Source organism: Peromyscus maniculatus, chromosome 1 (assembly GCF_049852395.1).
Source record: "Peromyscus maniculatus bairdii isolate BWxNUB_F1_BW_parent chromosome 1, HU_Pman_BW_mat_3.1, whole genome shotgun sequence".
In the NCBI taxonomy this organism is placed as follows: Eukaryota; Metazoa; Chordata; class Mammalia; order Rodentia; family Cricetidae; genus Peromyscus; species Peromyscus maniculatus.
This window is the reverse complement of record NC_134852.1, coordinates 87,186,545-87,214,153: the sequence shown is the minus strand read 5'-3', so window position 1 is coordinate 87,214,153 and position 27,609 is coordinate 87,186,545. Positions and strand designations below refer to the sequence as shown.

General features: G+C 53.2%; 1 protein-coding gene across 9 annotated transcripts; it reads right to left on the bottom strand.

Moving 5' to 3' along the window:
- Klhl25 (kelch like family member 25) lies at positions 1-27,609 on the bottom strand. 9 transcript variants are annotated; one of them, XM_042278242.2, is made up of 3 exons: positions 27,429-27,609; positions 6,346-8,150; positions 1-1,526 (listed from the first exon to the last, which is right to left on the bottom strand). In XM_042278242.2, the coding sequence occupies exon 2, from the start codon at positions 8,137-8,139 to the stop codon at positions 6,370-6,372; it is 1,770 nt and encodes a 589-aa protein (XP_042134176.1). In that variant the 5' UTR covers positions 8,140-8,150; positions 27,429-27,609; the 3' UTR covers positions 1-1,526; positions 6,346-6,369. The 9 variants fall into 9 exon arrangements, with proteins under 9 accessions (XP_042134176.1, XP_076401411.1, XP_015851879.1 ...); XM_076545296.1 differs by having other exon boundaries at positions 27,528-27,607; XM_015996393.3 differs by lacking the exon at positions 27,429-27,609 and adding an exon at positions 20,987-21,065.

Below are 27,609 nucleotides of genomic sequence, written 5' to 3'. Positions count from 1 at the left end.
TTTAGAACAAAGGAAAGTCAGAAACTTCCTCACTTTTATTAAGTTAGAAAACTACTAAAAGCAACACCTAGGCTCACCGTGGCTAGCACCTCTGTGCTGTGCAGTAATTAGTCCCGATGGCGTAGTCCACAGGCCACACCCTGAAAGTCTCCAACATCGGTGATCAGGTGTAGAGTAGAAAGTGAGCTGGAGCACGGATGAGGGCCGGTCTGAGCCTAGGTCTCATCAGGAAGTAGACTTTGGGCTCCTTCCCGGAGCACATTCATGGGGAGCCCCGCCCTGAAGTCCTACCCTCTAATCCGCACCCACAGCATCAGGACCAGGCTGAGCTGTGAGGACTTGAGCGCTGGCCACACTGGTCTGTGTCATGGCTCCACTTCTGCCAATGGCAGAACCCACTCTGCATGCTCCATCCTGACACAGCAACGGCCTGGGAAGCCACCGGCTGGGCACCCTGCCCACTCTGTGCCAGACACAGGAGTGCCTGTCATCCTCCCTACACCGGGCTAGCCAGACAAGGGAGGAGACTGGCGTCAACAGTGGCATCAGAAGGCCTCTGCGAACCTCCTGCAGGGGACACTGGTGAGGAACCCTTGAGAAACACATTTGGGAAGTGTCTTCGGATCCTTCTTTCGGAGCTCAAGGAACAAACAGGCAGGATGCAGGCTGGCAGCTGGTGCCAGAGGGTAGCAGGTGTGACAGGAGCCTGTCACTAGACCCCACACTGACAGAAATCCAATCTCTGTGGGAGCTGCAGTGGCCATGGGTCCCTCTGCTACACTGGGCTCAGGACTGCCCTGTCTCGGGGGCAGCTGGGTCTCCAGAGAAGGAGCCCAGCACTACTGGCAGGTATATCCTACTGATCTTCTATGGCTCCAAGGAGGGCAGGCAATAGGCTCCACCAGCTCCCTGGGGCCTAGAGTCCTGCTGGGGGACCCTCAGCAGTGTCTGATGGGTCACCAATACCCATCCTACATCCATGGCAGCTTCCTGGAACTCCCCCCTTAGAGGGACAGGCTAGTGCTTGGCAATGGGCACAGAGGAAAATTCCCCTTGGCCTTGGGGGTCTGGTGCCATCTGCTGAAAAAGCCTGTGGGTGCCATCAGAGGGTGGGCTGCCCTGTGGGTTTCTGTCCCTTATACAATGTCCTCAGTTGCACTCTGCTCCCTGATGTCCAGGACACTATGGAACAACATTGCCACCTCCCGCAGGCAGCCCGGCAGTCAAAGGCTGTGCTGCTGGTGCCAAGGGACCCCTGCTGTTCCCCTGCCAGCCCTTGTCAGGCCTGTCTGACAGAGGTGACCTCAAGGCTTTGCATGAATGACACCCCCCAGCCCAGAGTTCCTGGTGACAGCCCATGCCTCCGGAACCTTCTCTCCACACAAGCCGCTGGCAGCTTACGAAGCCCGAGCACAGATGTTGTCGGAGATCTTCACTCTTCTGCCTAAAGCTCAGGACAGCCTGAGCCGCTGCTGCCCGGAGATGGTGCTGTCAGCTTCCGGCCCAGGTGGGAAGAACCACGCAGCCTGTGGAAGAAACACAGGGAGAAGATGAATGGCCACACTGCTCTGTCCCAGCCTGGCTAGATTCAAGAGCCCTCAGGGCTAGGACTCAGGCCCTGACACCTTACTACCCAGGGCAGATAAGGCTCTGTTGTTGTGCATCCCAGTGCGGCCAGCCCTGCACAGTTCAGGAACCAGAGACACCTCTGCCAGCCAGGGGGAGCCACATACTCATCCGTCACTTCGCTCCCTGCCTCACACGGGAGACCCAGGAGCAAATGCCGCTATGGTCCCTTGGCATCATCTTCCCTGGAGGAACTGCAGACTTACACAAACAATTGCATGGTGGTTGCACTGGGAAACGCTGGAGACAAAAAGGAACTTCTAACATTGAGTTAACAGCCAGGACCTTTATTTTGTTCGGGTGTGGAGTTCGGGAAGGAGAACCTGATGGGGGGACAGCAGTTGGCTGGAGGGGGAGATCAGAAGGAACACGGCGGTCCTAAGAGAAAATGTGGTACTTTAAGAATGTAAAGGAAAGTGGGCCAGTGGGCCAGGCACGGGAGACAGATATAGTCTGTGACCTGGGAGGAAGGCAGGAGTGATGAAGGGCAGGTGACCTGCTCTGGACAAGAGGCATGCTCTTTTGTGACCTGAACAAAAATCCACCACAGCTTCTAGTTGCCAGGCCATGAGACAGGCTATGGGGACGTAGTGGTGAACAGGCAGGACTGTCCTTGGGGCCATGAAGCTCAGATCCCCTGCTGCATCCTCAGTCATTTGGAGCATCAGTGGTTGCCCTGGAAATGAAGACGGTGGATGTCTACCTGCCCAGAGAAGGATCCAGGAACCAGACCCCTTGCTGAAGGCTTCATGAAGAATGTTCCTGAAGCAAGAAGGAAACGCTGATTTATTACATGTGTGATCACTGCTACAGCTGAACCCCAGTGGCATCCCCACCAAATCCTAGGCCAGCCCTGAGGAGGGTGCGGCTGAGCATTTGAGTCAGGAAATGGCGGCCAGGCTATGACTCCTGAGCTGATGGAGTTGGGACCCTCTGTAAGACACAGCAGAGAAACTGGAGTGGGAGAGAGAGGAACCGAAGGAAGCAAGAGAGAGGAGGGAAAGCCACAGATCCTGTTTCCCAGGCATCCCAGAAATCCACGCGGTTCCAGTGGCAGCCAGGGCTGGACATACCAGAGTTACCAGGTGGCCCTAAGGCAGGGAGGAGCAGCTGTGAAGGAAGAACAGACTCTGTCCCCATCTCTGAAGGGCTAGAGGTGCCCATGAACTCACAGGCTCTGTGCTGAGCTGTGTCCTCCTCATACAGGCATTGCAGGAAGCAAAACCGGTCAGGAAGCGTGGCGGTTTAGGGTTAGAACTATGGAACCTGTACACTGGTGTGAGCTGTACAGATGTGAAACCCCAGCACAAGGAACTTTTCTTTAGTTCTGTGTGTTTACAAAAACATCAGAGCAAAAACACGTGCCAGTGCTGGAGCTCCGTGGACGTTACGCCCTTATCACTGCTACACTTCCTAGAGGCAGGCCGGGGCTGAGCCATAGGAAGTCCGCCATCTCCAGAGGTCCTGAATCTCCTAGACACTGGCAGGGCAGGAAGGCTGCTGCTCTTCCAGTACTATCCTGAGGCCCCTAACAGTCCTAAGATACTCTAAGATAGCCAGTCTGAACATCCCAGGGGCACGTCCTCAGATACTGTAAGATAGCCAATCTGAACATCCCAGGGGCACAGACTGCCAGCCCACTTTATCTCGCCGCAATACTACTACAATTAAATAACCAGAGCAAGGACGGAGGCTTCCTACCAGCTTCGGAAGACAGGCCTAGCTGGCAGGAGAAGGCCACAGAGAGGGACGATGTGAATGCCAGGGCCCACCCCAGACAGCATCCTAAATGCTGAAATGTGTCCCTCAAAACCAGGGTGAGGGCCCCTAACTATGAGCAAAGGATGGTGGGAGCCGCCCTCTGTGGTGGCTGTGATGGCTCCAGCCAGACCAGTGACCGTCCTCTGGCTCACCCCACGGTCTTAGTCTATGCCCCTAATTCTGTCAGTTTCCTCTCGGGAGCCTGGTTTTCTCATCTGTGCAGTACAATCAATCCTCCAGCCAGCTGCAAAGAGGATCCAGCTGCAGATGACAAGTGTTCTTTCAACCCGTGATGTCATTTTTTCATTCTCAGGTCTCACAGAGGCACAAGTGACCACGGCCTGAAGGACAGACATCCCAAGGCACTCTCCCGCCAGCTAGGCCGGCCCACAGAAGCTGGAGGAAGCCCTCAGTCCTGCTCTGGGTGGTTCTTTGTAGTAGCAGTAAGGCAGGATAAAGTGGACCAGCTGTCTGCAGCAATGAGGGGCTGGAGGAAGAACATGGGAGGCTGGGCCTTACTTACGAAAGTAGTTTTGAGGGGGGCTCAGAGGGAAAGAAAAGGACAAAAGGATGTGTCCAGAGTGGGGCAACAGGAAATCATAGGGTAGTAAGCAGGGACTTCAGGGGCCCGCTGCAGCGGCCCCTGGAACTGCCCTGGAGCCTATAAGGATGGCAGAGTAGATCTATAGAAACCAGGCACAAGTGGAACTCCCAGGGGACCAGGGATGGTGGACCTGGCCAGGACCTTCCTACTGGTTACCTGGCAGACGAGGCTGGATCAGCAGGGCCAGAGTCATCGGAAGGGGACCTGGGTGAGGTGCCAGGCTGGGCATCCCAGGACAGCTTATTGGTTCGTGCCATGGTCGCTGGGGGGAATGTCATGGAGGTAGCAGGCATGCTGTGTTTGGGCCCCTTCTGGCCTTGACCATTAAGGTGCTTGGCCCTCTTCTATCCTGGGCTCCTCACCTCCCACACCATAGGCCCTGGTCTGTAGCTGAGTTTCATCCACATGCCATGGGGACTAAGGGCGGAGAGGGCTCCCAGTGCCCAGGGAGTGCCCAGCCTGTCCTGCATTATCAGCTTCTTGCCCTGCTGATGTGTTGTGGGTCTCGTCTTTAAAGAGAGCCCAGAGACTATGACCTGTGGAAACAAGCTGACAAGAGGAGGGGCCTGCAGAGAGCAGGAACACTTCGGGGTCTGTCCTGGGGACAGAGGCCAGGAGGGGCTGTCCTGATGGAGGAGAGGCTGCTGGTGTGGCCAGACTGCTGTGGTCCCCCAGAAAGTGAAAGCTGAAGTCTAGGAGCAAACCTGAACTCTCAGCAGGTGCTCAGGAAGCCTAAGGCCGTGGGGACACTTACCACCACCGTGGGGACGCGTGCTACCCGAATCTGGGGCTGACTGGGTATGAGCAACCGCCCTCTCTGTGCCCACTTCATCATCTAAAGCAGGCTAGTGACAAAAGCTTGTCCAGGACTCGGGACACAGTCACAGGAGTGACAACTGTAGGGATGGGCCAGGAACATAAAAGGACCTCACAGCCCACAGCATCCGAGAACTGTGTGACGATTTCCAGTCCCTTTGCCCAGACGAGAACGCTGAGACTCTTGAAGTTAAGCCAACAGGGTGTCGGCGGCAAGAGGCCATGTGAGCTTTATCTAAAGCAGACAGCTCCTGAAAACATGACCAGGTTCAGCCCAGCCGCCCCTCCCACAGGGCAGAGCCTCTGCTGGGGAGGGTAAGGCACCCGCCCCCACTTCCTGAGGCAAATAGGGACACAGGCATGAGGAGCCTCTGCCCCGCAGGTGACTCCGCCCCTCGGGTGAAGCAGCACTCCCAAGTCACCAGTGGCAGGAAGAGTCCATAGCACTGGAATGACAACATCCCTTTGAAGCTTGTTCCCCTACCCCCAACCCACCTCCACCCCCTGGGGGGCGGCACCCAGACACTTGCCAGTCACCCACCCCCACCCCCCACCCCCCCCACCCACCCCCACCCCCCGAGTAAGGGAGCTAAGGGAGCAGATGAAAACAAAACAAGCCCAAAAGTCTTCAAGAGAAAAGAGTCCTGTTCCAAGTGCTGCCAGGAGCCAGCCGCTCCATGCTTACAGATCTGAGGTCTGCGGGCCCTTCAGGAGCCTTGGAGGCTCAGCAGGATCTGACTTAGCGTGAACTCGGCTCAGTCCACAAGCATCCCTGTCTCGCTGTGAGGTAGCACCCACAGGCTCACTGAGGCTCAGGACGCTTCCTGACTGGGTCCCTTAATGCCACAGGGGCACAAGACAGGAGGCCAGCTGAGTGGAGGACGGGAGGTTCCTCTTCCAAGGCCTCCTTTTCTTGCTTTCAGTAGACCAACGCCCGCCTCCCCATCTCAGCCCATGGGAGTCCACCCCCGACTCTTGACCCCTGTAAAGACTTTGAACTGGGGCAAGGGACAAGGGCCAGTACTTTGCTAGGACCCGGCCATAAAAGCTCAGGCTCCCACAAGCCAACCTTGGCAGCCCCTCCCAAGAAGCCCCTAGCAGGCTGGTCTGGCACCCTCCTCCTGCCTGCAAAGGGCAGCACAGGGGGAGACCGCCCTCTGCCGTTCCCTCCGGTCCCCAGGCTCTCAGAGTCTCTCCCATGCCGCAGCACCCCAGGGAGCACCTGGTGAGTCCCTTGGCTCTCCTCCAGCCAGGCTCTGGTTTCCCTGTGCCTTCACACACTCACGGTACTGAGAAGAGCGGCAGAGCTCACAGAACGGAGGCCTACTTCACAGGAGGCCTTCCTTCATCCCTTTAGCTCACACAGCAGGCAGATACCCCCGCCTCCCACTAGCAAGCCCCTAACTGTGCCAGAAGAGTTAGGATATGAACGGGCTGCCTGTCCCTAAATCCCATTATCCTGCTGACCCTCCCCAGGAGATGCAGCAACCCATTACCCCGACGGGCCAGTGGGGTCATGGTTCCTCTGCCCTCCTCACCTGGCTGGGCTCCGGAGGTGCCCCTCACGCAGGCAGGTGTTTCCAGGTGCTGACAAAGGCCGTGGGGATGAGAGAGTAAGGCACGGTGGTGATGCAGTTCCACGTGTCTGAAGTGGGGTCGTAGCAGTCCAGGGTCTTACACCTCTGCGTCCCAAAGTAGCCTCCCACGACATACAGCTTGTTGCCCGAAGCCAGGGCATGACAGGACATGCGCTTGGCCGTCATGTCCCCAATCCGAGTCCACTGGTTGGTCTCACAGTCGAAGCGATAGGCTGAGGCTGCTGTGTACTCCGTATCACCTCCCATGATGAAGATCTGGCTGCCCAGGACAGCGGCGGCCGTGTATCGCCAAGGCTGGGGACACTCCGCCTTGATTGTCCACCGGTTCTCGGAGGGGTCAAAACACTGGACTTTGGACACCATGTCCCGGTGGATGCTGGTCCCTCCGAACACAAAGAGCTTCAGCTTGGCGCTCACCACGGCGGCGTTGCTGACACCGTCTCTCATCGGGGCCACCATAGTCCACTTATTGGCCACGGGGTCATATTTCTCTACTTGTTTCAGGGAGACAGAAGGAGAGGCAGGGAAAATGCCTGCTAGAGATGTGTGTCCCCCCACCACATAGAGGCAGTTCTCCAGCTCAGCCGAGCCATGGCCAAAGCGGGCAATCAGCATGGGGGCCGCCTTGGACCACTCCTCGTGGACAGTGTCATATACCCAGACATCCTTGGAGACCCCATTCTCAGAGCCCCTGCCTCCCGTCACATAGACCTTGCAACCAATCGCCGAGGCGCTGAACTCCTTCCGGGGGCTTGGCAGATCCGCCTTGGGGATGATCTCCTTGGCTTTGTGGTCCACCTGGTAGATCTTGTCGCACATGAAGGTCTGGCCCCCCAGGATGAGCAGCGTGTGGCCGGCCTTCCGTGGCCGGGCAAAGGGACTGGTGACCACGCCGTCGTTCTGCAAGATCTTGGTCTTGCAGCGGAAGGCCTCATCGATGATGAGCTTGGTGCGCTCGTCCCCCATGAGGAGGGTCTCCCCGGACACGGCCTCCTTCAGGCAGTCCGAGGGCAGCAGGGCCAGCCTCACGCTGCGCAGGAGCAGCGGCAGGTGAGCCTTCCTCTGCTCCAGGTCATGCTTCACCCACTGCAGGATGGCCTCAAAGACCACACGCTCGTCCTCCGTCTCCAGCTCGTCGCTCGAGATGAGGTCCAGCAGCGTGTCCTTCGACAGACTGTTGAAGTCCTCGCTCTGCCGCACCGTCTCAAAGTGCACCAGGCACATGCGGCAGGAGAACTCGTAGAGCCGCCGGCACTGGTGGGCATCGGACAGCAGCATCATGCCCAGGCAGTTGGAGGGGGAGAGGTTCTTCTCGAGGAACTCGGCTGCCGCATCCCGGACGTCGTGGAACTGCAGCATGTCACCGGCCTCCAGCAGCGACTCTGCATTCTCCTCGTTGATGACGATGCGCGAGGAGTAGGCGAAGTCCAGCAGCAGCTCCAGCACCTCGGGGTGCAGGTTGTCCTGGAAGTTGACCGTATCATCCCGGCTCTCCCGCAGGCCGTGGCTGAACATGGCCTCAAAGTATCGGCTGGAGGCCGCCAGCACTGCCCGGTGGCAGGGGAAGGCGCGGTCACCAGCCCAGAGCGTGACATCGGTGAACATGCGGTGCTTACGCAGTGTGTTGAGGTGGGCCAGCACGCAGTCAGGGTGCGAGGCCTTGTGGAAGAGGGAGATGTTCATGGAGCCTGTGCTGCCCCGCGACTTGCGGGTCTCGTGAACACTGACGGACATGGTGCACCGGCCTGCGGGGAGAATGACACCCGTCAGAGCGAAGCTCACGCCCACGGGCCCTCTGCGTCCCCTTCACGCTCAATTCCAAATGCCCCACTCTCTCCCTCCCCTCCTCTGCCCAGCCCTAGGGAACCAAGTCTGCCTTCCTGCATCCCCAAAGATACTGCAGGCAAGAAAGCCCTGGGCCTCACCCTGTCCTGCAGCGACCAGCTTTGTTCTGCCAGGACTAGGCCTGAGACACACACCTCTGGTTGCAGTGGTACCTGAGCACTCAATCTCATCTCGGGATCTACAATACATACACACACACACACACACACACACACACACACACACACACACACAAAAAAAAAAAAAAAAAGGGTATTGAGCTCCAGGTACTGGCATGCCTGGCAACATGACCCTGAATAAAGTTCCAAACTCCTTAATGGCATTGGTTAGGAACAGGGACCCTGAAGACATCTCAGCCACTACTGTGTAGCCTTGGGAAAATTAACTTACCTTGAGGCATTTTCCCTCAACAATAAAGTACCAATAAAAACAGTGGCACTTTGCAGTGCTTCGAAGTTCCATGAGAAGAACACACTTGCACTCACAACAGCCCAGGCTTCCCCATTTACTCAGCCAGCTGTCACTACACTGTCCTGAATGAACCATCGGGCAGGCGTTCTGATCTGCGTTGGTTTTTTTTTTTTTTTTTAAGATTTATTTATTTATTATGTATACAGGAGATGATGCCAGGTCTCATTACAGATGGGTGTGAGTCACCATGTGGGTGCTGGGAATTGAACTCAGGACCTCTGGAAGAGCAGTCAGTGCTCTTAACCTCTGAGCCATCTCTCCAGCCCCACTGTGTTGGTTTTGTTGTTGTTGTTGTTGTTTGTTCGATTTTGGTGGTTTGAGACAAGGCCTCTCCATGTAGCCCTGCTATGTCCAGGCACTCCCTCTATAGAGCGGTCTGACCTCAAACTCAGAGACCTGCCAGCCTCTGCCTCCCCAGTGCTAGTATGAAAGGACTGCTCCCACTCCTGGCAAGTCTGAGTTTTTAATGACTGTACTAGTTTTATATTAAAGCCATGTAGAAGGTTCTGGTCGAGTGTGCTGGGTGTGGGTCACTCCTGGAACTGCAGTGAAGGACATCAGGGCTGAGGTACTGGAGGTATGCCCAGGCAGTGTTGCTCAGCACGGACACCTTGCCAGTCCCACAGAAAGTTCCAGGGGTGGAGGTCAATGTGTGGCACACACTTAGAACCCTCACTAAGCAGATACATTTAACTGGGCATAAAGCATGAGTCCTGTGACTACACCAGCGCCATAGACCATTCTAGACACAAGCAGATGAGCAGACCCACTGGGCCTCACGCAGACACGCCCACCTTCAACCCCTTTATACACACTTATAACACATACTATCACAAGGGCGGGGCCTCAGTGTACCCAGTGCTTGCCCAACTCCCACAAGACCCTGGTTTACACCCCCACACCACAAAATCAAGACTCCTTCCCCTGCAAATAAAGGCCCTAGCCTGCTTTATGTTTAGAAATGCAAATGAAGGCTGGAGAGAGGACTCAGCAGTTAAAACCACTGGCTGCTCTTTCAGAGAACTTGAGTTTGATTCCCAATACCCGCAAGGGAGCTCACAACCTTGTGTAAACTGCAGTCCCGGGGATCTGATGCCCTCTGGCAGCCTCCGTGAGAGAAAACTGGACACAGACATAATGCACACAGCAAAACACCCACACAGCTCAGCAGTTAAGAGCAGTGTGCTGTTCCTCCAGAGGACCGGAATTCAGTTCCCGCATTCGTATCAGGTCGCTCCAGTGTCAGAGGGATCCAACGCACACATGGCACACTCATGTACATTTTAAAAAGAAGAAAAGAGCTGCCTTTCTTGCTGGGTACTATGGTACATGCCTTTAATCCCAGCACTTGGAAGGCAGAGGCAGGCGGAACTGGAGCTCTGTGAGTGAGGCCAGCCTGGTTGGTCTACATAAGAGATCCAGGACAGCCAGGGTGACATAGAAACTACATAGAAACCCTGTCTCAAAAAAGTGAAGAATAAAAACAGAATCAATTAAAATTCAATTGATCAGAGTGTTTATATTTTGACTATATACACATTTTATTTTGGTTTTCTTTTCAATTGTTGTTTGTGTTTTTTGAGACCAGGCTGGCCTTGAACTCAGAGGCCTCTGCTTACTCAGAAGTCAGCTTGCCTCTGCTTCCTGAGTACTGAGATCAAAAGCCTGCACCATCATGCTACGTTCTCAGCATATTTTTATAAGAGAATTTGTTTGCTTTCGAGACAGAGTCTCACTCAGCGTCTTCGGTGGTGGCCTCCTGAAGGCTGAATCACAGGCACAAGTCACAACTGGCTCTTGTGGAAAGCCGGAAGTGAAGTCCTCAGAGTAAGAGGGAGATGTGCCCATGCCTCAGTTGGCTTCATGGCTCTGAGCTCACACATCCTGGCCCACACCTGCCCCACAGGAATAGGCTGACACAGGCATGTATGTAGCATGGACTGAGGAGCAGTGTTTGGTAATACATCTATTTCCTTTTCAGGTCACCAAATGTGCCTACCTCGAGTTTCGCACAAAGGGCCGCATAGCAAGCTAACACTCACACCTGAGCTCACACCAACAGGGCAGAATAGACCTGCTTGCAGAACCTATAACACATGCTGGTGGACAGCCCAGCTTCTGCTACTGAGGTCAAGATCAACTGTGCTGTGGTACCATGGCCTTGGCATGCCCCTGACATCATTCCCCCATATTAGTCAGTGAGGTCACACAGGTGAGCCCTACACACTACCTCCCACCCCAACGTCCCTTCCCAGAACTTGGGAAGTGAAGGCAGACAGGAACTGCCCTGTGATAGGTAAATGATGACAGCCTGTCATTTTCAAGACAGGGTCTCCCTGTGTAGCCCAGGCTAGCCTCAAACTTGCAATCCTCACCCTTCCAGGTGCTGAGATAACAAGAATGTGAAACCACACCCTGCCTCACCCCAAACCTCCTCACTTAGCACCCACCAACGCCAATGCTATGCCTATTTGAGGAAGGATGGCCACGTCAGCCTCCATAATTGATAGTTCCAGGCTGGCTGCAATTGAGACTGGGCAGGCTCGCACACTGGTGGATGCCATCAAATGCTTTCTCCACTACAGTGGGGAAGCCTGGAACAAGTCAGACTGTGGACCTTGCTGGGCCTTACCCAGGGCAGCAGCTCTGCCTTCTCAGGGGCGGTACAGAGCAGGAGGGAAAAGGTCAAGTCCTGTGAAATCCAACTGAGAATAAGGCAATCCTGCAAAGGATCCGCAGGGAATTCTGGTCAGGCAGGGGCCAACTTGTAACTGCCAAGTGGCCAGGGCAGTTGTGCTTACAGAATTTGTAAGTAAAAATGTAAAGACACAATAGGTATCATTACTATATTTTCCACACACATCACTGTACTTTGCTCATATCTGCCCCTCTCACCGACCTGCCTGCTGGTCCCCTTTCCCCACAAAATAAATCACCTGCAGCTCCTGGCATACACACATATAGGTAACTCCACGGGAGGATAAGGTAACATTGTCTTTCTCCCCAGTCCCCACCCCGACTGCCCTCTCTTGCTGAGATTTGACATAAGTTTTCATCCTGAGACCCAGGTACAACTGTTTTAGTCGGGATGGGTAAGGTTACATCGCGGCAAACACCCCTCAGACGGCAGAGTCTTGGCAGAACCACAGGGCTGTGGTGAGCTTCATCTTAAGGAACTCACTGTTGGGTCACTCTCAGAGACCCAAAGAGAGCAGTCACCAAGCCACCAGTCAGTGTGTCAGAGGGGAAATCTATGGCAGTAGTGGTTAAGAGCCTGGCCTGGAAGGACACACCATTCCGTTCCTATCTCAGTGGCCAAAACCAGTCACACAACTTGACTGGCCCAGAGAAGGCAGAAGGTGTAAACCTGTGGTTCGCCCACTGTCTGTAACTCCGACGAGACGGAATTGCTGACAGAGAGCTCTGTGTGTGCTGACTTATCTAACACTGCAATCACATCTGTACAGGTTGGGAAAGCAGGCAGAGATGTGAAGAAATTTATCCAAAGGCCAACAGGGACTGGGACAGAGCCAGGTCTCTGGTTTGGGTCCCTACAGCCTCCCCATGTGACCCCAACACCACAAGGCTGAGGAAAACATGGCATTAGACTCTGGGTCTCATTTAACTTTCCCCCTGAACCACAGCGTTGGAGAGGCAGGCCTCAGCCTGGCATGTCACCAGATTCTGGTATCAGGACACTGCTCTCCACCCACGAAGCAACCTTTCTCACCCAGGCTCTATCTAGTTAGGACAATTAACATGGCAAAGAGTGTGCCCTGTGCCCCAAGACATCCATGGCAGTAATCAATTCACTTCTGTCCTGAGCTCAGTGGCGAGTAGGAAGCTGCCTCTGGTCACTGTGTTCTGTGTTTAAAATGCTGCCTTAGGGACAGGATGGGACAGTTACCCAGAGTTTCACACCAACCTGGGGATGTGCGGAATTGGCCAGCTTCTCACCAATAAACTTTGTATAAAAGCTGTCAGACCCTCATGCTCAGCCACATGCTGATTCAAGACCCTTAGTGTCCACCTCTGCCTGCCTGGTATCCTGCCTAGACCAACATGCACACTCAGGAACTCCACCATAAGGACAAAGTGACAGTAATGAGTGAGACTGAAGATGACAATCTCTAGAACAATATTCCTGAACCCACCATTTCCACGGAGGCGAGTGGAGAGGGAGGTGGCAGGTAGGGCGGTCTCCATTCTTGAACACGCACACACACACACACACACACACACACGCACACGCACACGCACACACACACACACACACACACACACACACACACCCTTCCTTTCTACATATAAAGCAGATACTGATGGACCCAGGGTAGTAAAATAGGAGGGAGGGAGCCACTGGCTGCTCTTCCAAAAGACGTGGGTTCAGTTCCCAGCACCCACATGGCAGGCAGCTCAGAACCATCTGTAACCACCGTTCCAGGGATCCGTGTCTTCTTCTGGTCTCCTCGGGCACCAGGCATGCAAATGGTGCAGAGACATACATACAAACCATGCAAACACAGAATTCTTTCCAAATGTAACAGGGGCTGAGGATGTAGCTCAGTCGGCAGAAGGCTTACACACGCAAGACCCTGGGTGTGACCCCAGCACTTCATAAGCTGGCATGTGACAGCACACATCTATATTCTCAGCACTGGACATAGAGGCTGCAGCATCACAAGTTCAAGGTCACCTTTGGCTACATATCTAATTTGAGGCCTGCCTGGGTTACGTAAGACCCTGTCTAAATACAAAGTTCGTTAGTTTTTAGACGGGGTAAAGATGCTTGCTGCCAAGCCTGATAACCTGAATTCAATTCCCAGAACGTACATGGTGGAAGAAGAGAATCAACTCTTGCTAGCAGCCTTCAGACCTCACATGCCTATGCACGTGAACACACACATACGCACGCACACGCACAAATTCATAAATGTTCAAACTAAACTTAAATGGAGTAGGCAAATTCTGAAGGAAGTTGTAAGGGGGCTTTAGAAGAGGCAGCAACAAGAAAACCTGCTCTTAACCACAAACAGACTTTTCTAAACCGTTACAGTGCTGCTGGGCACATGGCACAGGCCCGTTCCCTAGCCCCATGTAAAACACTGAAACTCAAATCACTGCAGTTACGGAATACTCTTCCATGCTGTTTTTACCTCCACTCCACACATGGGACACTTTCCTAACTGTTCTCATAGGCTTTGAGGGATTCGTATTTTAATTTTTACCCCAAACCCAAATATCGCTGCTTTGGCTGAATTATTGTTTTCTCCTGAGATAAATTCTTGGGAGAAGGATGGCAGATGTCTCATTGTCTTGCAAGTGCTGTTTGCCATGCAATCCCACCCAAGCCATGCTCCTGCTGTCCCTACAAAGAGGCCTCTGCAGCCACAAGAGCCAGCACAGACTCAAGTCCATGAGGACCGGCAGCGGGGGCCACTCAACTTCCACATTCCGCCACCTGCTCCCCTCCACTGTCTCAGGCCGGATCTCCAGGCCCAGCTGGAGCTCCAGATGGGAGCAAGGCCAGTGGAAAGCACACCATTACTCCAGCCACAGAGGCAAGCAACCTGAGCACTCAGGTCCTCCCATCTGGTGAAACCCTGCCTTCCCTCACTTAGCCAGGGTGAGGCAGAGAGAGAACAGGGCAGCCCCTGCACAGAACACCAGACACCCTGTAGGATACTCAGGGAGAGGCTGCCTCTCCTGCTCTCTGGCCCCACAGATGGAGCCATTAAGTACACACTGACCTAGATACCAATTTCGACGAGCCTCCCGGAGTGGGGAACACACAGGACAGCGGAGAAAATGAATGAGATTAAGAGTACCAGCCATTTCCCAGGAGGGGCACTGCCTTCTGTCCCCAGAAGCCCTGCTTCCCCACAATCCCTGGCTTCCATGAAGATCAGGTGCCCCATCCCGAAACCACACACTCCAAGGCCAGCTTGCACTTGCTCACTCCTTCTCTCTTAATTAAAAATTTATATTTATTTATATCTTTGGGGTTAGGAGCACATGTGCAACGGTTTGAGCGTAGAAACCACAGATCAGCGCTTGGGCACTGGTCTCTTTCTCCACCATGTGGGTCCCAGGGATTGATCAGCTCTTTAGGCCTGGTGGTGGCTCCGTTACCCACGGAGCCGTCTCCCTGGCCCCAGCTCATCTACAGAGTACAATGCAGAAGGCAGCCGGCACCACCTCTTGGGAGAACAACCAGGCAACATCTTTCTATGTGAGACTTAGGCGCCCTTGGCCCCAGCATTTCCACTCACGGTAACCATCCTTCAGTGCCCGTGGACGGGAGTACCCATGATGGCCTGGCTACATAGGCCAGGAGAGGCTCGGTGCTCAAGAATGAGCAGTCTGATAGTTCCCTTTTGAAAGGTCTGTGGTGCACAGTACTACAACCCCTCTGCACATGCACGCCCCACCCCCAACACACCAGATTCACATAGGCAGAGTTGCTTCCCGTAAAATCTATCTGAAAGAAAGAACTACTTCCAGAACACTGCCCGAATTCTATCTGCTCTAGCCGTCAAGCTGCTAAGATCTGGGGTTCTGATCACGGTACCTGAAGAAAAGCCAGACTCACCCAGATAAAGCCTTTTCAGATAACCACGGCCTCTCTTCTCTGACCAGTGGCAGTTTCTTTATGGGTCACTGAAGTGTGGAATCTGAACCCTATCAATGAACTGTTGTACTCTGCCACATTCCCAGCCTGCACCTTGAATGGATCATTTATCCAGGCAGGGTTCTGTAATCTGGTGCATGGGTCACCTGCAAATATTGGCTCGCTGAGTTATGCACTCAGGAGAAAGTGAACAAGGCAGATGATGTCTCAGCATCACTGTGAAGACTGTTTGGATCTGGAGGCCCTCGAAAGAGCTTCACGTTGACGACACTGGCTTGCAAAACTCCCTCACATTAACCACGCTTTCTCTGGAACTTACAGACACTCCCTGAAGGAAGTGTTGGGGGAAGGTAACTAACAAGCACACATTCAGGATTTGGCCAGAGTCACTACTGAAGATCAGATGAGCCCGGGACCTCCCCCACCCCAAGCACTGTGGACTGTGGACTGTGCCCCACACTCACACACATTCTCTCTCTCCCTATTCCCCGGGCTGCAGCCCCCTGCAGTCACTGGGCTGCAGGGGTTGGGTCAGGCACCCTCCCAGCCCCACCAAGGCCCACTGCGCCTGTCACTGTCAGAAGTGTGTCTCAGCACGGCATCACCTCCTTCTCTCCCCAAATGACAGGCCTCCCTCAGCAAAGTACAGGGGCTGTGCCTGGGCACCACAGCTGATACTCCCGGGTCTCCTGAAATTACATATGCACGCATATTTATAGCAAATACACGGATGCCCATAAATAGCCGCTCACTCATGATGCTTTTGCACGGTCAACCGCCCCTGCTCAAAGGTCTTCAATGAACTTGGATGTTCAAGCCTTGTTCAATGTGTTTCCTCCTCTCCAGATCCACAGCCTATCCGTTTCTTCCCCTCCCACCCTTCCAGCTCAAGGTCCCCCCATAATCCCTCTGCCTACAACCCCAGCTTCCTAAGTTGTTGAGCATACCTTACACATAGTAGATGCTGAGATCAATTCAAATCAATTCAAGTATTTCCAGGCACTTACTGCACACTATACCCATACCAAGAGGGACATCCGTGCTGTCTCTCATAACAAGAACACCCTTTGTTCTGCCCTAGCACCGAGACCTTCTCCTGATGGCTGGCATGTTCTACTGCAGACCACTTCCTACTGCGCTTATCTATGTCTGCAGCTCCAGGGGCAGATTCTCTTGTATAATATTAGCGGGACCAGCCTTAATATTATACATCCCAGGGGCTCAGGAGAGAGAACTACTATCGGCGAGGACTATTTTCGGGAAATAGAATATCGGCACACCGAGTTCTATAGTCCACTTGCTTTAATTCCATCTGGGATAACATCCTTTATACACAGCTTCAGTTCTGTTCTCGTGCCTAGCTCCTTTCTTGCCTGATTTCTCTCTGTTTATCTACTGCTCCCTCTTAAGTTCTATCTTAATTCTCTCGTCTTGATTCTGCCTCATCTAGGTCCTTTTCACCTTGTTCTTACCCAGCTAGGACTTTCCCATCTGGCTCTTCCTCATCTTCCATCTTGTTCCTCTAGTACTCTCTTCTAGCCTTTTAATCTAGTTCTTCCCCATCTCAGTTTGTTCCTCTCAAGTTCTTACCCATCTAGTTCTTCCATTCTCTTTTCTCCATCCCGTGCCCTGGAAGTCCCAGTATATAAAGGGAGGGTTCGAGCCAAATTGTGTAAAGCTATTACTTAATGTCCACCTGACCTAGGCAGTGTCTCCTTGTGGAATTTACCTTAAGTCAGGAGACTCGAATGTGGGCTGTTATCACTGTTATCCTTGGAAGTTGGGCACCCACCTGGGCAGTGTTTCCTGTAGTCCTTGAAAGTGGTAAGGGAGATATCTGATTCCAGAGAAAGCCTTTCCTGAGGCTGTTCTCCAAGTACCTGGAATGTGTATGTCCAGGGAGTGATCGGTCCAGTGTTAGTTAGCCCTTCTTCGGAAAAAGTCAATTTGAAAATCTATGAAGGCACACATGATTTTCATAACAGAATACAGCTGATATATAACAAGCCAAGTAACACCAAAAACTCCTTGGAATTTGGCTTTCTCTGGAGGAATTCCCTGATCCCTCCAGGTAGTGACTTTGCCATAACCAGCTGAGTTCTTATGATAGATTCCTGTGGCCCGCAGCAAGATTCTGCATCATTCTGCATCCCCTTTGTATGTGCGGGATGCTCAGTAGGTTCCATGTCATGGAAAGTGGACTAAAGTGCTACCCACTGGAGTAAGAATGGAGATGTCCCAGGGGCTATGATAAACTCGCCGTATTTCTGGAGGTGTAATCAATGTTTCACGCCTGCACTAATTTAAAAGACTTTCTTTTTATGTGCATGAGTGTTTTGACTGAATGTGAATATACCACCTGCTTGTCTGGTGCCTTGGAGGCCAGAAGACAGCATCCGATTCCTCGGATCTGGGGTTACAGATGGTTATGGGCAGCCATGTGGGTGCTGGGACCCGAACCCAGGTCCTCTGCAGGTGCAGCCGATGCTCTTAGCCACTGTGCCATCTCTCCTGCCCCCATGTTTAATCATTTAAGCTAGGTAGCTCATGCACAGAATCCCAATACTTGAGAGGGAGAGAATGACTTTGAGGTCCGGGCTAGGCTGGGCTATATAGTAAGTTTGAGAAGAGCCTGAGCTAATAATAGAGTGAGTCCTCATCTATAAAAATGAAAGTCATTTTTAGCTGTAACTAGGGGAGAACCACCTCCAGCACCGCTCTGGATGGTGGTCCATAAATCACACAAGTCCACCTGGGGATGCCAACCTCGAGCAGCCTGACAGGATAGCTGAGTAGGGTGTCCCTAGCTCTGGATCCCAGGCTGCCGGAGATGCCTGGTTTTCTCATCTGGTGGTAAAATAAATGTCCCACAAGAGCACGTGAACTGGTCTAGTTCGCTAGAGCTGCCACCCCTGACAATGTTCTCCTGAACACACCATCAGTACTAGCCCTGGGTAGGCAGGATTCCAAGACAGGGCCCCCGATCCCCGCTGGTGGTCTTTTCCCGTGAAGAGGTTACCCTACATGGCAGGGGGTTACAGGTGCAATGGCTGACTGCCCTGGGCTGGGGAGATAGCGCAACTGGAAAAGTGCTTGCCATGGAAGCTGAGTTCCATCCCAAGACCCATATAAAAAGCCAGGTGTGGGAGGACACACGATCTCAGCACTGGCGAGGCAGAGACAGGTAGTAGGTCCTTGGGCTTCAATGACCAGTAGTCAACCTAGCCTACTTGGTAAGCTCCAGGCCCAAGAGACCCTATTTAAAAAAAAAAAAAAAAAAAAGGTAGACCATGTCCGGAGTGATATCCAAGGTTGACCTCTCACCTCACAGGAACCCACATGCATACATGTGCACATATACACAGATGTGCCCTTAGGAAAGAAACTGAGTGGATTTGACCTCAACGACTCCTGTAAAGACAGTGTTCTTGGCTGAGGAGACAGCTCAGTCAGGAGAGTCCTTGCTCAACAAGTATAAGGACTTGAGTTTGCTCTTCAGAATCTCATAAATTAGGCACAGTAAGGGACCATCTGGTGGAAGTAGTGGTCCCTTCCTGTAATCCTAAAACCAAGGAGGTTGAGGCAGGAAGATTGCTAGTCTGAAGCCAGTCTGGGCCATCACACCCAGCAAAGCTTGTCAATCGTTTTTTTGTTTTTGTTTTTGTTTTTGTTTGTTTTTGGAATTTTCCATTTGATATTTTCAAACCAGTTGACCACGGATAACTGAAGCTACAGAAAGTGAAGCTGGAGACTGGGGAGGCTACCCCGTGAGCCCCAGTGGCCTCCTGGCGGACAGCATGTCTATTTAATGCAGATCCAAAGGGTAAGGTGTTCGGGTCTGGGTGTGAGGCTCAGAACAGGACTTCATCTCTGTCCCTGGCACTAAGCAGGTAGTAGCATCAAGTGGGGTCCCAGTAATTTTAATAAAGCTCCAACTTCTGTTCCCAGGCTCCCTCCACAGATACGTGAGCAGCCAATTGCGCTCAGGTGCAATTATCTAGGAGAACTCTGCAAAGGTGTCTCATCCATACTTCAAAAACACCGCATGGCTGGGATACAGCTCAGTTGGTAGTGTTTGCCTAACATGCAGAAAACTCGGGGTTTGAGCCCCAGCTCCACATAAATGGGGGATGGTGCCACACACCTGTCATCTCAGCACTTAGGGGTAAGGGCAGGAGAATCATAGGTTCAAGGTTATCCTTGTCTGCAAAGTAAGTTTAGTTTGAGACCAGCCTGGGTTGCAATAAGACCCAGTCTAAAAAAAAATGAAAAGCAGGGTGGTGGTGGTGGCGCATGCCTTTAATCCAAGCACTCGGAGGCAGAGCCAGGCAGATCTCCGTGAGTTTGAGGTCAGCCTGGGCTACATACAGAGTGAGACCCAGGAGAGACACCAAAACTACACAGAGAAACCCCGTCTTGAAAAAAACCAAAAAAAGAAAAGAAAAGAAAAATGTAGACGCAGAAACAGTTGAGCAAGCCCCTTGTGACCAGGGTAGATGTATTCAAGTACAGATGTGCCTTGCTTTACACATCAAGGGAGCAGTATGCAGTGGCCCTGCCTCAGTCTCACCAGCCAGACAAACCCTGACATTTTGCTTGTAATTATAACCTTTCAATATAAAGTTCTAGTTGGACTGATAAAAATAGCAACTGCAGCTTCCTGCAACAGATACCCCAGTGGGTGCTGGTGCCTGAGAGGAAGCCTGGCAACCCAGCCTACCACTTGGTGCCAATCCTGCCCGCCAAGCTTGGGGTGACAGAGGGCTGGGGTCCACTCAAAAGCTGTTGGGGAGTGCCTCGCTCCCTCACCCCTTTCCCAAACACCTAGGACTCAGACTGGAGATGGGGACATAATCACAGAAACATCCATCCATCAGCCTCCTCCCTTCGTGAGCTATACCAGGACACTTCAGGAGGCCTCCCAGGAATACTTTGGGGGCCCCACTGTCCCTCTGTTGCCTACCCGACCAAGGCCCATCCTCTCTAATGTCTGCTCCTAGTAGGTCAGCTCCGTGGTCCTAACAAGTGCCCACTCTGGGGCAGAGTTCTAAGGGTCTAGGGCAGCGATCACACAAGCAGACTCAAGGAGAGAGCAGGAGACGTCTGCCAATGCCTCAACACTGAGCCCCAGCAAGGATGCATTCCACCAGGCAGCCAGGCCACAGCCTGGTCACCCTGACTCCTCCGCCACAAGGTCTATCAGGAGACCATGGGCACAGCCTGGCTCTCGACAGACCTCGAGATCTACCTCGCCCTCTCCTTCAGTCTCCACATTCTCTCTGTCTCCCAGTCAAGCACAAGCGCCCATTCTTTGGCTTCTTTCAAATCTCCTTGCCACAGGAAAACACACAGGAAGCCTCACAGGAACATACAACTCAGCCCACAAAGGCCCCTTCTAGACCCTTCCATGTACAAAAAGAGCTGACCCTGCTAACTCAGGTACCTTACCGGGGCAGGTGGACCGGCCCCCTGTGAAGCACCCTTAAATCCAGCCAACCTTCTCTTGTCAGGTAAGGCAAGCTCTACACATACACCCTTCCCCTAGGCAAGGCCACCTGCCTGTCACTAAGAGTGCCCCACTCATTCAAATGCCCCAGTCTTCAGACACTAGGCTCCCGTTAGAAGAAACCATACCTCCTGAGGTTCCGGAGCTTCTGAGCTGAAAAGGACCTCTCAGAAATGCTTTCCCAGGCAGAGCACACAGCAGCAAGCAGGGGGGGAGGGTTGGGCAGGGATTAAAGGGCCTCATTTCACAGATGAGCACACACAGCCCAGAGCTTCCCTCAATCCCTAGCTGAACCTAGGAGACCAATAGGAGGCAGAACCTTGATCTTCTGGAAAAGCCAAGTCAAAAGAAAACGCCTGAATAGGCTGCTTGACTGGCTTTTTTTTTTTTTTTTTTTTTTTAAGAAATGTATTGGTGCCATCATATTAACTAAGCTTCAATGTACATAATATTGAACATGGAAGAGAAACAGGACACTGGGCACTTAGTGGAAAAATAGATGATGGTGAAAGGCATATACGACTTTAATGAAATTTAAAACTGCCATACCTGCTTTGAAAGATACATGATAACAGGCTTCCAGGGGTTCACTGAACGGATTTCCAAGGAAAATGAGGACCAATCCCAAGTTTCTGCTTAGAAGATGATATGAGAGCCAGTGTCTGGCCACAATACGGCTGGACAGCTATGTGGCCACTAAAAGGGAAAGAGCTCCCTTCTACAAAGTGACAGAGGCTAAAGAGTACTGAACAGGGTCAGAATATAGAAAATCAAACTTCATACACACACTCTACCTGTGAAACACACCAAGGAAGGGACAGACGTTCAAACCACATCGCTTTTCTAGATTGTTCATGTATAAACGGAATCTGTCAATACATTTAAATTTAAAACTACAATTTAAAGCACAATGTTTTCCTTGGTCTCCTCAGAGCAGACCTTCTGAGGAAGCCTGGCACTCCACCTTGTACCCACGCCATCCCAGCCTTTGAACTCTGCACTACCTACCCAGCTCACCTCTCTGGCTCAAATGTCACCTCCCGAGGGGCATTCCCCAACCACTTTGTCTCCTCAGATGCTCCTTGACCTGTCCCCTTCCTCACACCTCCCAGTCTACTTTTCCTGCAGCCCTTTTTGGGGTGCCTGCATTGATTGGCTCTGCCTGTTATCAACCTCCTCCAAATGAATGGGAGCTTAGGAGAATGGGGCTCACCCTCTTCTCGGCTGAATTCCAGAACCAGGCAGAGAACAGAGAACGAAATATGCCCATGAACACATCAGCAATGAAGAGACGAACGATGTCCCCTTGCTCCCCTCCCCTGTATGGAAACAGCGTTCAACCCTAGCTGAGCTGTGACCACTGACTGCCAACCCTGCACACCGGAAGCTGAGGTCCAATGTGAACTCTTTGAACCCAACCTTCCTCCTGGGCCACCTACAGGACAAGCCACTCAGAACAGACCACCACACCCTCCTCCTCCAGATTCCCAAGCTGTAAATTCACAGGCAGCCGCGTATAGATGAAGGCACTCACTGCGCAGTCCCTCAGGCCCAGAGGAACTTAAACTCTGGACTCTGGGTGCTCCTGCCTTGGCTCTCTAGAAAAGAGCTCCCTGCCTGCTGACCTCACTCCTGCCCAAACAAGCTGGCCTGGCTATGCAAACCTGGCAAGCAGCTCATCCAGGGGTTTGAACAAGGAAAGGATCTCTTTATCTTAGTTAGGAATAATTTCCACTTGGCCTCCATTGATCTTTGCTCAGCCCCTGCTGTGACAGGAAGAGGTAGAAAGGGCTAAGCTTTGTTTCCCTCCGTCCCACAGTCTACTCCTGCCCCCATGGCTGACACGGAAAGCACCCACTTGGCAGAGGTGGGTAGAGGGACAGCCAAGGCAGATGTGGTCCTCGGGCGGGCTGCAGCAGCCACAGCTCTCCCACGGCCCTGCTCTGCAGGAGGAGCCACCCAACTGGTCCTGCAGGCACATCCTTGCCAAAGCCTGGCACTCAGCCTCCTCCTCCTGCCCCCCTGGGCTCCCATAATCCTGTCTCCTTCTCTGGGCTCTTTCTCCATCTCTCCACCTTGGCTCTGTGCCCAGAGGACATCCCATAAGCTCTCCCATTGCTTAGAGGGAGGGGATCAACAGATACTCCCACACTTGATGTCCAGTTCTCTGCTCAGGACAAGCCAAGGGAGACCTTGGGGATGACTCGTCTACGGGCTGCCTTCCATTGAACCCAGGCCTGCTCCCCCTGGGCCTAGACTGGTGCTTCCCTGACCCAGTTTCCTAGGCGTAGAGCAGCCCCAAACTGGGGAGCAATTGGGGGACTGAGGGAGGATGGAGGGGAGAAGAGCCCTGTCCCTTTGGAGTACGAGCAGGACCTGACTCAGTCTCCACTCATGGAGCTAAGGAAGCTGAGAGCTTGTGGTTGCTGACCTTATTCTACACGTGGAAAAACGAGGGTCCAGACAGGAGAATGGCTCATCTGATGCCCACAGCACTCAGCAGAGCTGGAGTCGGCAGCCACCCAGCTCCTGCCTTCCACCTTGTCCCAGACACTGCCCATCACAGGCTGACTCTCCAGTTCTTCCTGCACACAAGGGTGACACACAGGCCTTATAACTGCTTAGCATTACAGCTTGCAAGACCCTGAGACATTTCAGTGAGACTGTTAGCAGGACCCTCTGGAAAGCATCCGTTTTCTAGAAGAGCCCCCTGAGCCCACAGTGGCAAGGGGACCTGCTTATGGTCACACAGGCAGAAGTCAGTGTCCTTCCTACCACGGCTTCAGGTCGGAGGGATCCCACTGTGGGATGAAGAGGTGGAGGTGGCCTAGGGCCTTGGTTGAACGGAAACACAGTAACCCTACAGACCACAGAACTTGGGGGCAGACCACTGAGGGGGAAATGCCTGGGGAAAAATTATGAATTCATGGAAAGTACAGTGCAATTTCTCAGGCAACTTATTTGGCACAAGGCCTAACGGCGTAGCCCAGGCTGACCTCTGTCTGTGATTAAAGGTGTGTGCCACCACACCTGGCTCTGACTTGGATTTCTAAGACCACAAAGCTGGCACTTTTTTTTTTTTTTTAAATCAGGATCTCGGGGCTAGAGAAATTGCTCAATGGGTTAAGAGCGCTGACTGCAGAGGAACCGGGTTCAACTCCCAGCACCCACGTGGCACCTCACAACTGTCTCTAACTCCAAGCTCTGACACCTTCACACTGACACACATGCAGGCAAAATACCAATGCAAATAAAAAAATAAATTTTTTTAAGTCAAGATCTCACTTGTATCCCTGGCTGTTCTGGAACTTGCAATGTAGACCAGGATGCCCTGGAACTCAGAGAGCTGCTGCCCTCCCCCAGCCCGCTCCCAGTGGAATTTTAGACTTCTGAGATTAAAGATGTACCTTACCACCATTTTGAGACAGGGCTTCATGTAGCCCAGGATTGCCCTGAACTCCTGATCCTCCTGCCTCTTCTTCCAAGGGCTGGAGTACAGGTGTGTGCCATGCCTGCTTTGATTCAGGGCTTTATGCATGCTAGGCAAGCACTCCACCAATGAGCAAATCTCAGCCCGAGGGACTGTCACTTTAAACAACGGGCCACAAAGTTCTTTACCTTCTGTCATCCTAAGGGTCACCGAGACAGGCCTGCAGAGGAAAGGTTTAAGAGCAATAAAGAGATAAGGAGGGAGAGCGCAAGGGTGGGGCCATGGCTGTGGACCCCATGCAGGCCGACCACAGAACAAGCTTCCCATCTCCATCCTGTCTCATGAGGATGGATAAACGGGGAAACGGAGCTGGCCATGAGCAGCCCACTAGACGCCAGACACCATTCCAGGGAAGGCTCTCCAGTGCATGGTCTCATCTCACACCATCAGGACAGCCTTACAGTGACACACAAGCAGCATCTGATCCCCAGTCCTTCCACTGACCCTGTGCTGACGGGAATTATAGGGGAGCCCTTCCAACCTCCAAGTCCCCTCTGTTCCTCTAATCCCCTCAGTGTCTGCCCCATGTGCTAACAGCCCAGAGAGAGCCACAAAGCTAGCAGGTGTCAGCTTTAGATGCCTTGAGAAGTGGTACCAGCAGAGGGTTGCCCAGGGCACTGTTCCACTAAGAGAATATGACCTGTAGGGGAAGCCAGATAGAAGCAGACTCATTAAGTCCTGTGGGGGTGCCGTTACTGTAAAGTTCGGCCTCTTCCTGGCCCTCCTTACAAGGGTCCCAAGTAAGTGTTTCCTGGCCCTGAAACGGATTCACTAACACAGATCAGCTGAGGCAATTCAATTATGAAATTTACCCCATTAGATGAAAAGCGGCATCTCAATTGGCCAATTCATTTGTGGCCACTACTGTCTGCACAGGAGGGAGGAAATCAAGACCCTGCCCAGGACATACCCACACTGCCAGCTAGTGAAGGATTCAGGGCTCAAGCAGTGAGCTGGTTAGCATGATGAGTCTGCTCAGGAACACACACACACACACACACACACCCCAGAAGCTGCATGGGAAGCCAGGTCCTCCAATGAACCTGGAAGGCTGCCCATGTTCATCACACTATCACAGCCAAGCATGAACCTTTTGGTCACCTCCCATCTGCCTCTCCCCTGACCTCACCTGGGCCTAAAGTGAGCATCCTAGAGCTGGCTCTGGAAGAGCATGGATGGATGGCAAGAAAAATGGCTGCAGCCCAGGGTACGGCATCCAGGTTGTGGCAGGCCTTTGCTATCTCGCTTCTCTCCTCTCCAGGAAGCCTTCACTTCTTTACTCCAGCTCCCTGGGACCCTGATCACTGGGGCTCTGTGCACACTGTGGCGTGTTAAGGCCCCCCGAACCATGTGCCAGCACCCCCTCTCTCTACATGCAGGGTCTAAGTCTGCTCAAGTGACAGATCAAACAAATGAACCACTACCACCACCCTACACCACGTGCTCACTGCTCCAGGCCGTCCGCCTCCCTCTAAAGACCCGGGGAAGGGAGGCTGCTGTCCCTGCACACCACATGCAGGGCCATTTCTTTTCTTTTTCCTCTTCTCTCCGCACACTGGTGCCCACCGGCTCACGGGGCCGTCAACAGGAATCCTGCCACTGTGGAACATGCAGCTGACCCCCAGCTCTTTCTCTGCACAGCACAGGGGAGCCAGCTGCAGCCTGAGGCCCAGGACAAAGGTTTCTTCCACCTTCCCCTGCTTCCTCTAAAACACTCTCCCTGGACTACTTGCTGATAAATGACTCAAAGCTGAAATACCAGTAATTATAGGGCCAGGGACAAAACTGACTCTGCCAGTCTCCACAGACAAAGCCTGTGAACTCCAGAACCCCTGTCTTAAAGGGACCAAATCTACTGTTGGGTAAGAGCACCCTGGGTCCTCCCTCCCATCCCAGACACAAGCCTTCAGCAACACCCATAAGAAGTCCTCACTGCATAACTGTGTCACCTATGAGAGGAGGGGCCCAGCATCCTGGAGGGTCAGGTCCCGAGTCCCCCTCCCTCCCTGTCCTACTCCAGGGGAAGGTGAAACCAAATGGCCCAGGCAACTGGCATATCTTGTCCTCCCTCAGCAGTAGGTCTTGGCCAAAGCAACTTGGACTCAGGAGAACTCCTCAATGTACAGAAGAACTGGGGGAGGCCTGGGATTGCAACCCTCTTCCAACTACCTGTGGTCAAGTTTCTAGGAATTCTGTGGATGGGCCTTGTGGCACTTGCTTATAACCCCAGCACTCAAAGAGGGTCCCAAGTTCAAGGCTGGCCCGACTACATAACAAGACTAAAAAAGAAATAAAAAAAATTATTTTAGACTACCGGAACGTACTTTAGGGTCCCTGAAACAGTTGCACCCAACGGTGTCTGGTGCCCCGGAGGCTCAATTCCACAACAGGAAAATGAAGCTTCTGCTACAACTATGAATTACAGGCAAGTGAGGGCCTTGCAAACCACAGCGGAGTTCTCCAGCCGGGGCAACTCTTGGGAGGAGGGTCGAGCAATTGGGGAGAAGGAAGATTTGCTATAGCCCCAGGGTGGAGCCACCACCTGAGTGTGTGGGTGGGTGCGACTCCGGGGTGTGTCACCCCGCTCTCTGGACAGACAACTTCCCGGACAGGAAGGACCCTGCACGGCGGGCCACATGCGGCCGGATTCCGGGGACTTCTCTTCTCTTGTTTAACCCCTCGGCCATCTCACTAGGCATGCGGACCTTGGCCTGGCGCGGGCGCAGAACTGCGCTGTTCACATCCTCGAAGACAAACAGCCTCCTCTTTCTAGGATCAATAGTAATTTTTTAAAAAGAGTCAGCGGACTCAATGAATCAACCACTCCCGGGGGAGGGTAGCAGCTCCCGAGCGTAACATCCGTTTTCAAAACAATTCATTGCCTCCGCGGGAGCTCTGAGCAAAGCCATACGGGGTCCCCAAGCTCGGCCGAGGGGCCCTCCCGGGTCATCCCCCCCGACACTTCCCAGACCCAAGGAACCCCGCCGGCGGTCCTACGCCCTGTCCGGCAGGGTCGCTGTCCCGGTGACAAGTCCCGACGACGGCGCCCCCTGTCGGCCCGGTCCCGACCTGGTACTCACCTTATGCCACCCCCCTCGAGCTCCACAGTCCCCGCAGCCCCCGCGCAGTCCCCACGCAGTCCCCGCTGCTGCCGCCGCCGCCGCCCCGGGCAGGCTCACCAGTCCCGGCCGCGCTCCCGCAGCAGACCCGCACCAGCGCCGCCAACTAACTAGTTTCTCCGGCCTTCCCGCCCCGCCTCCC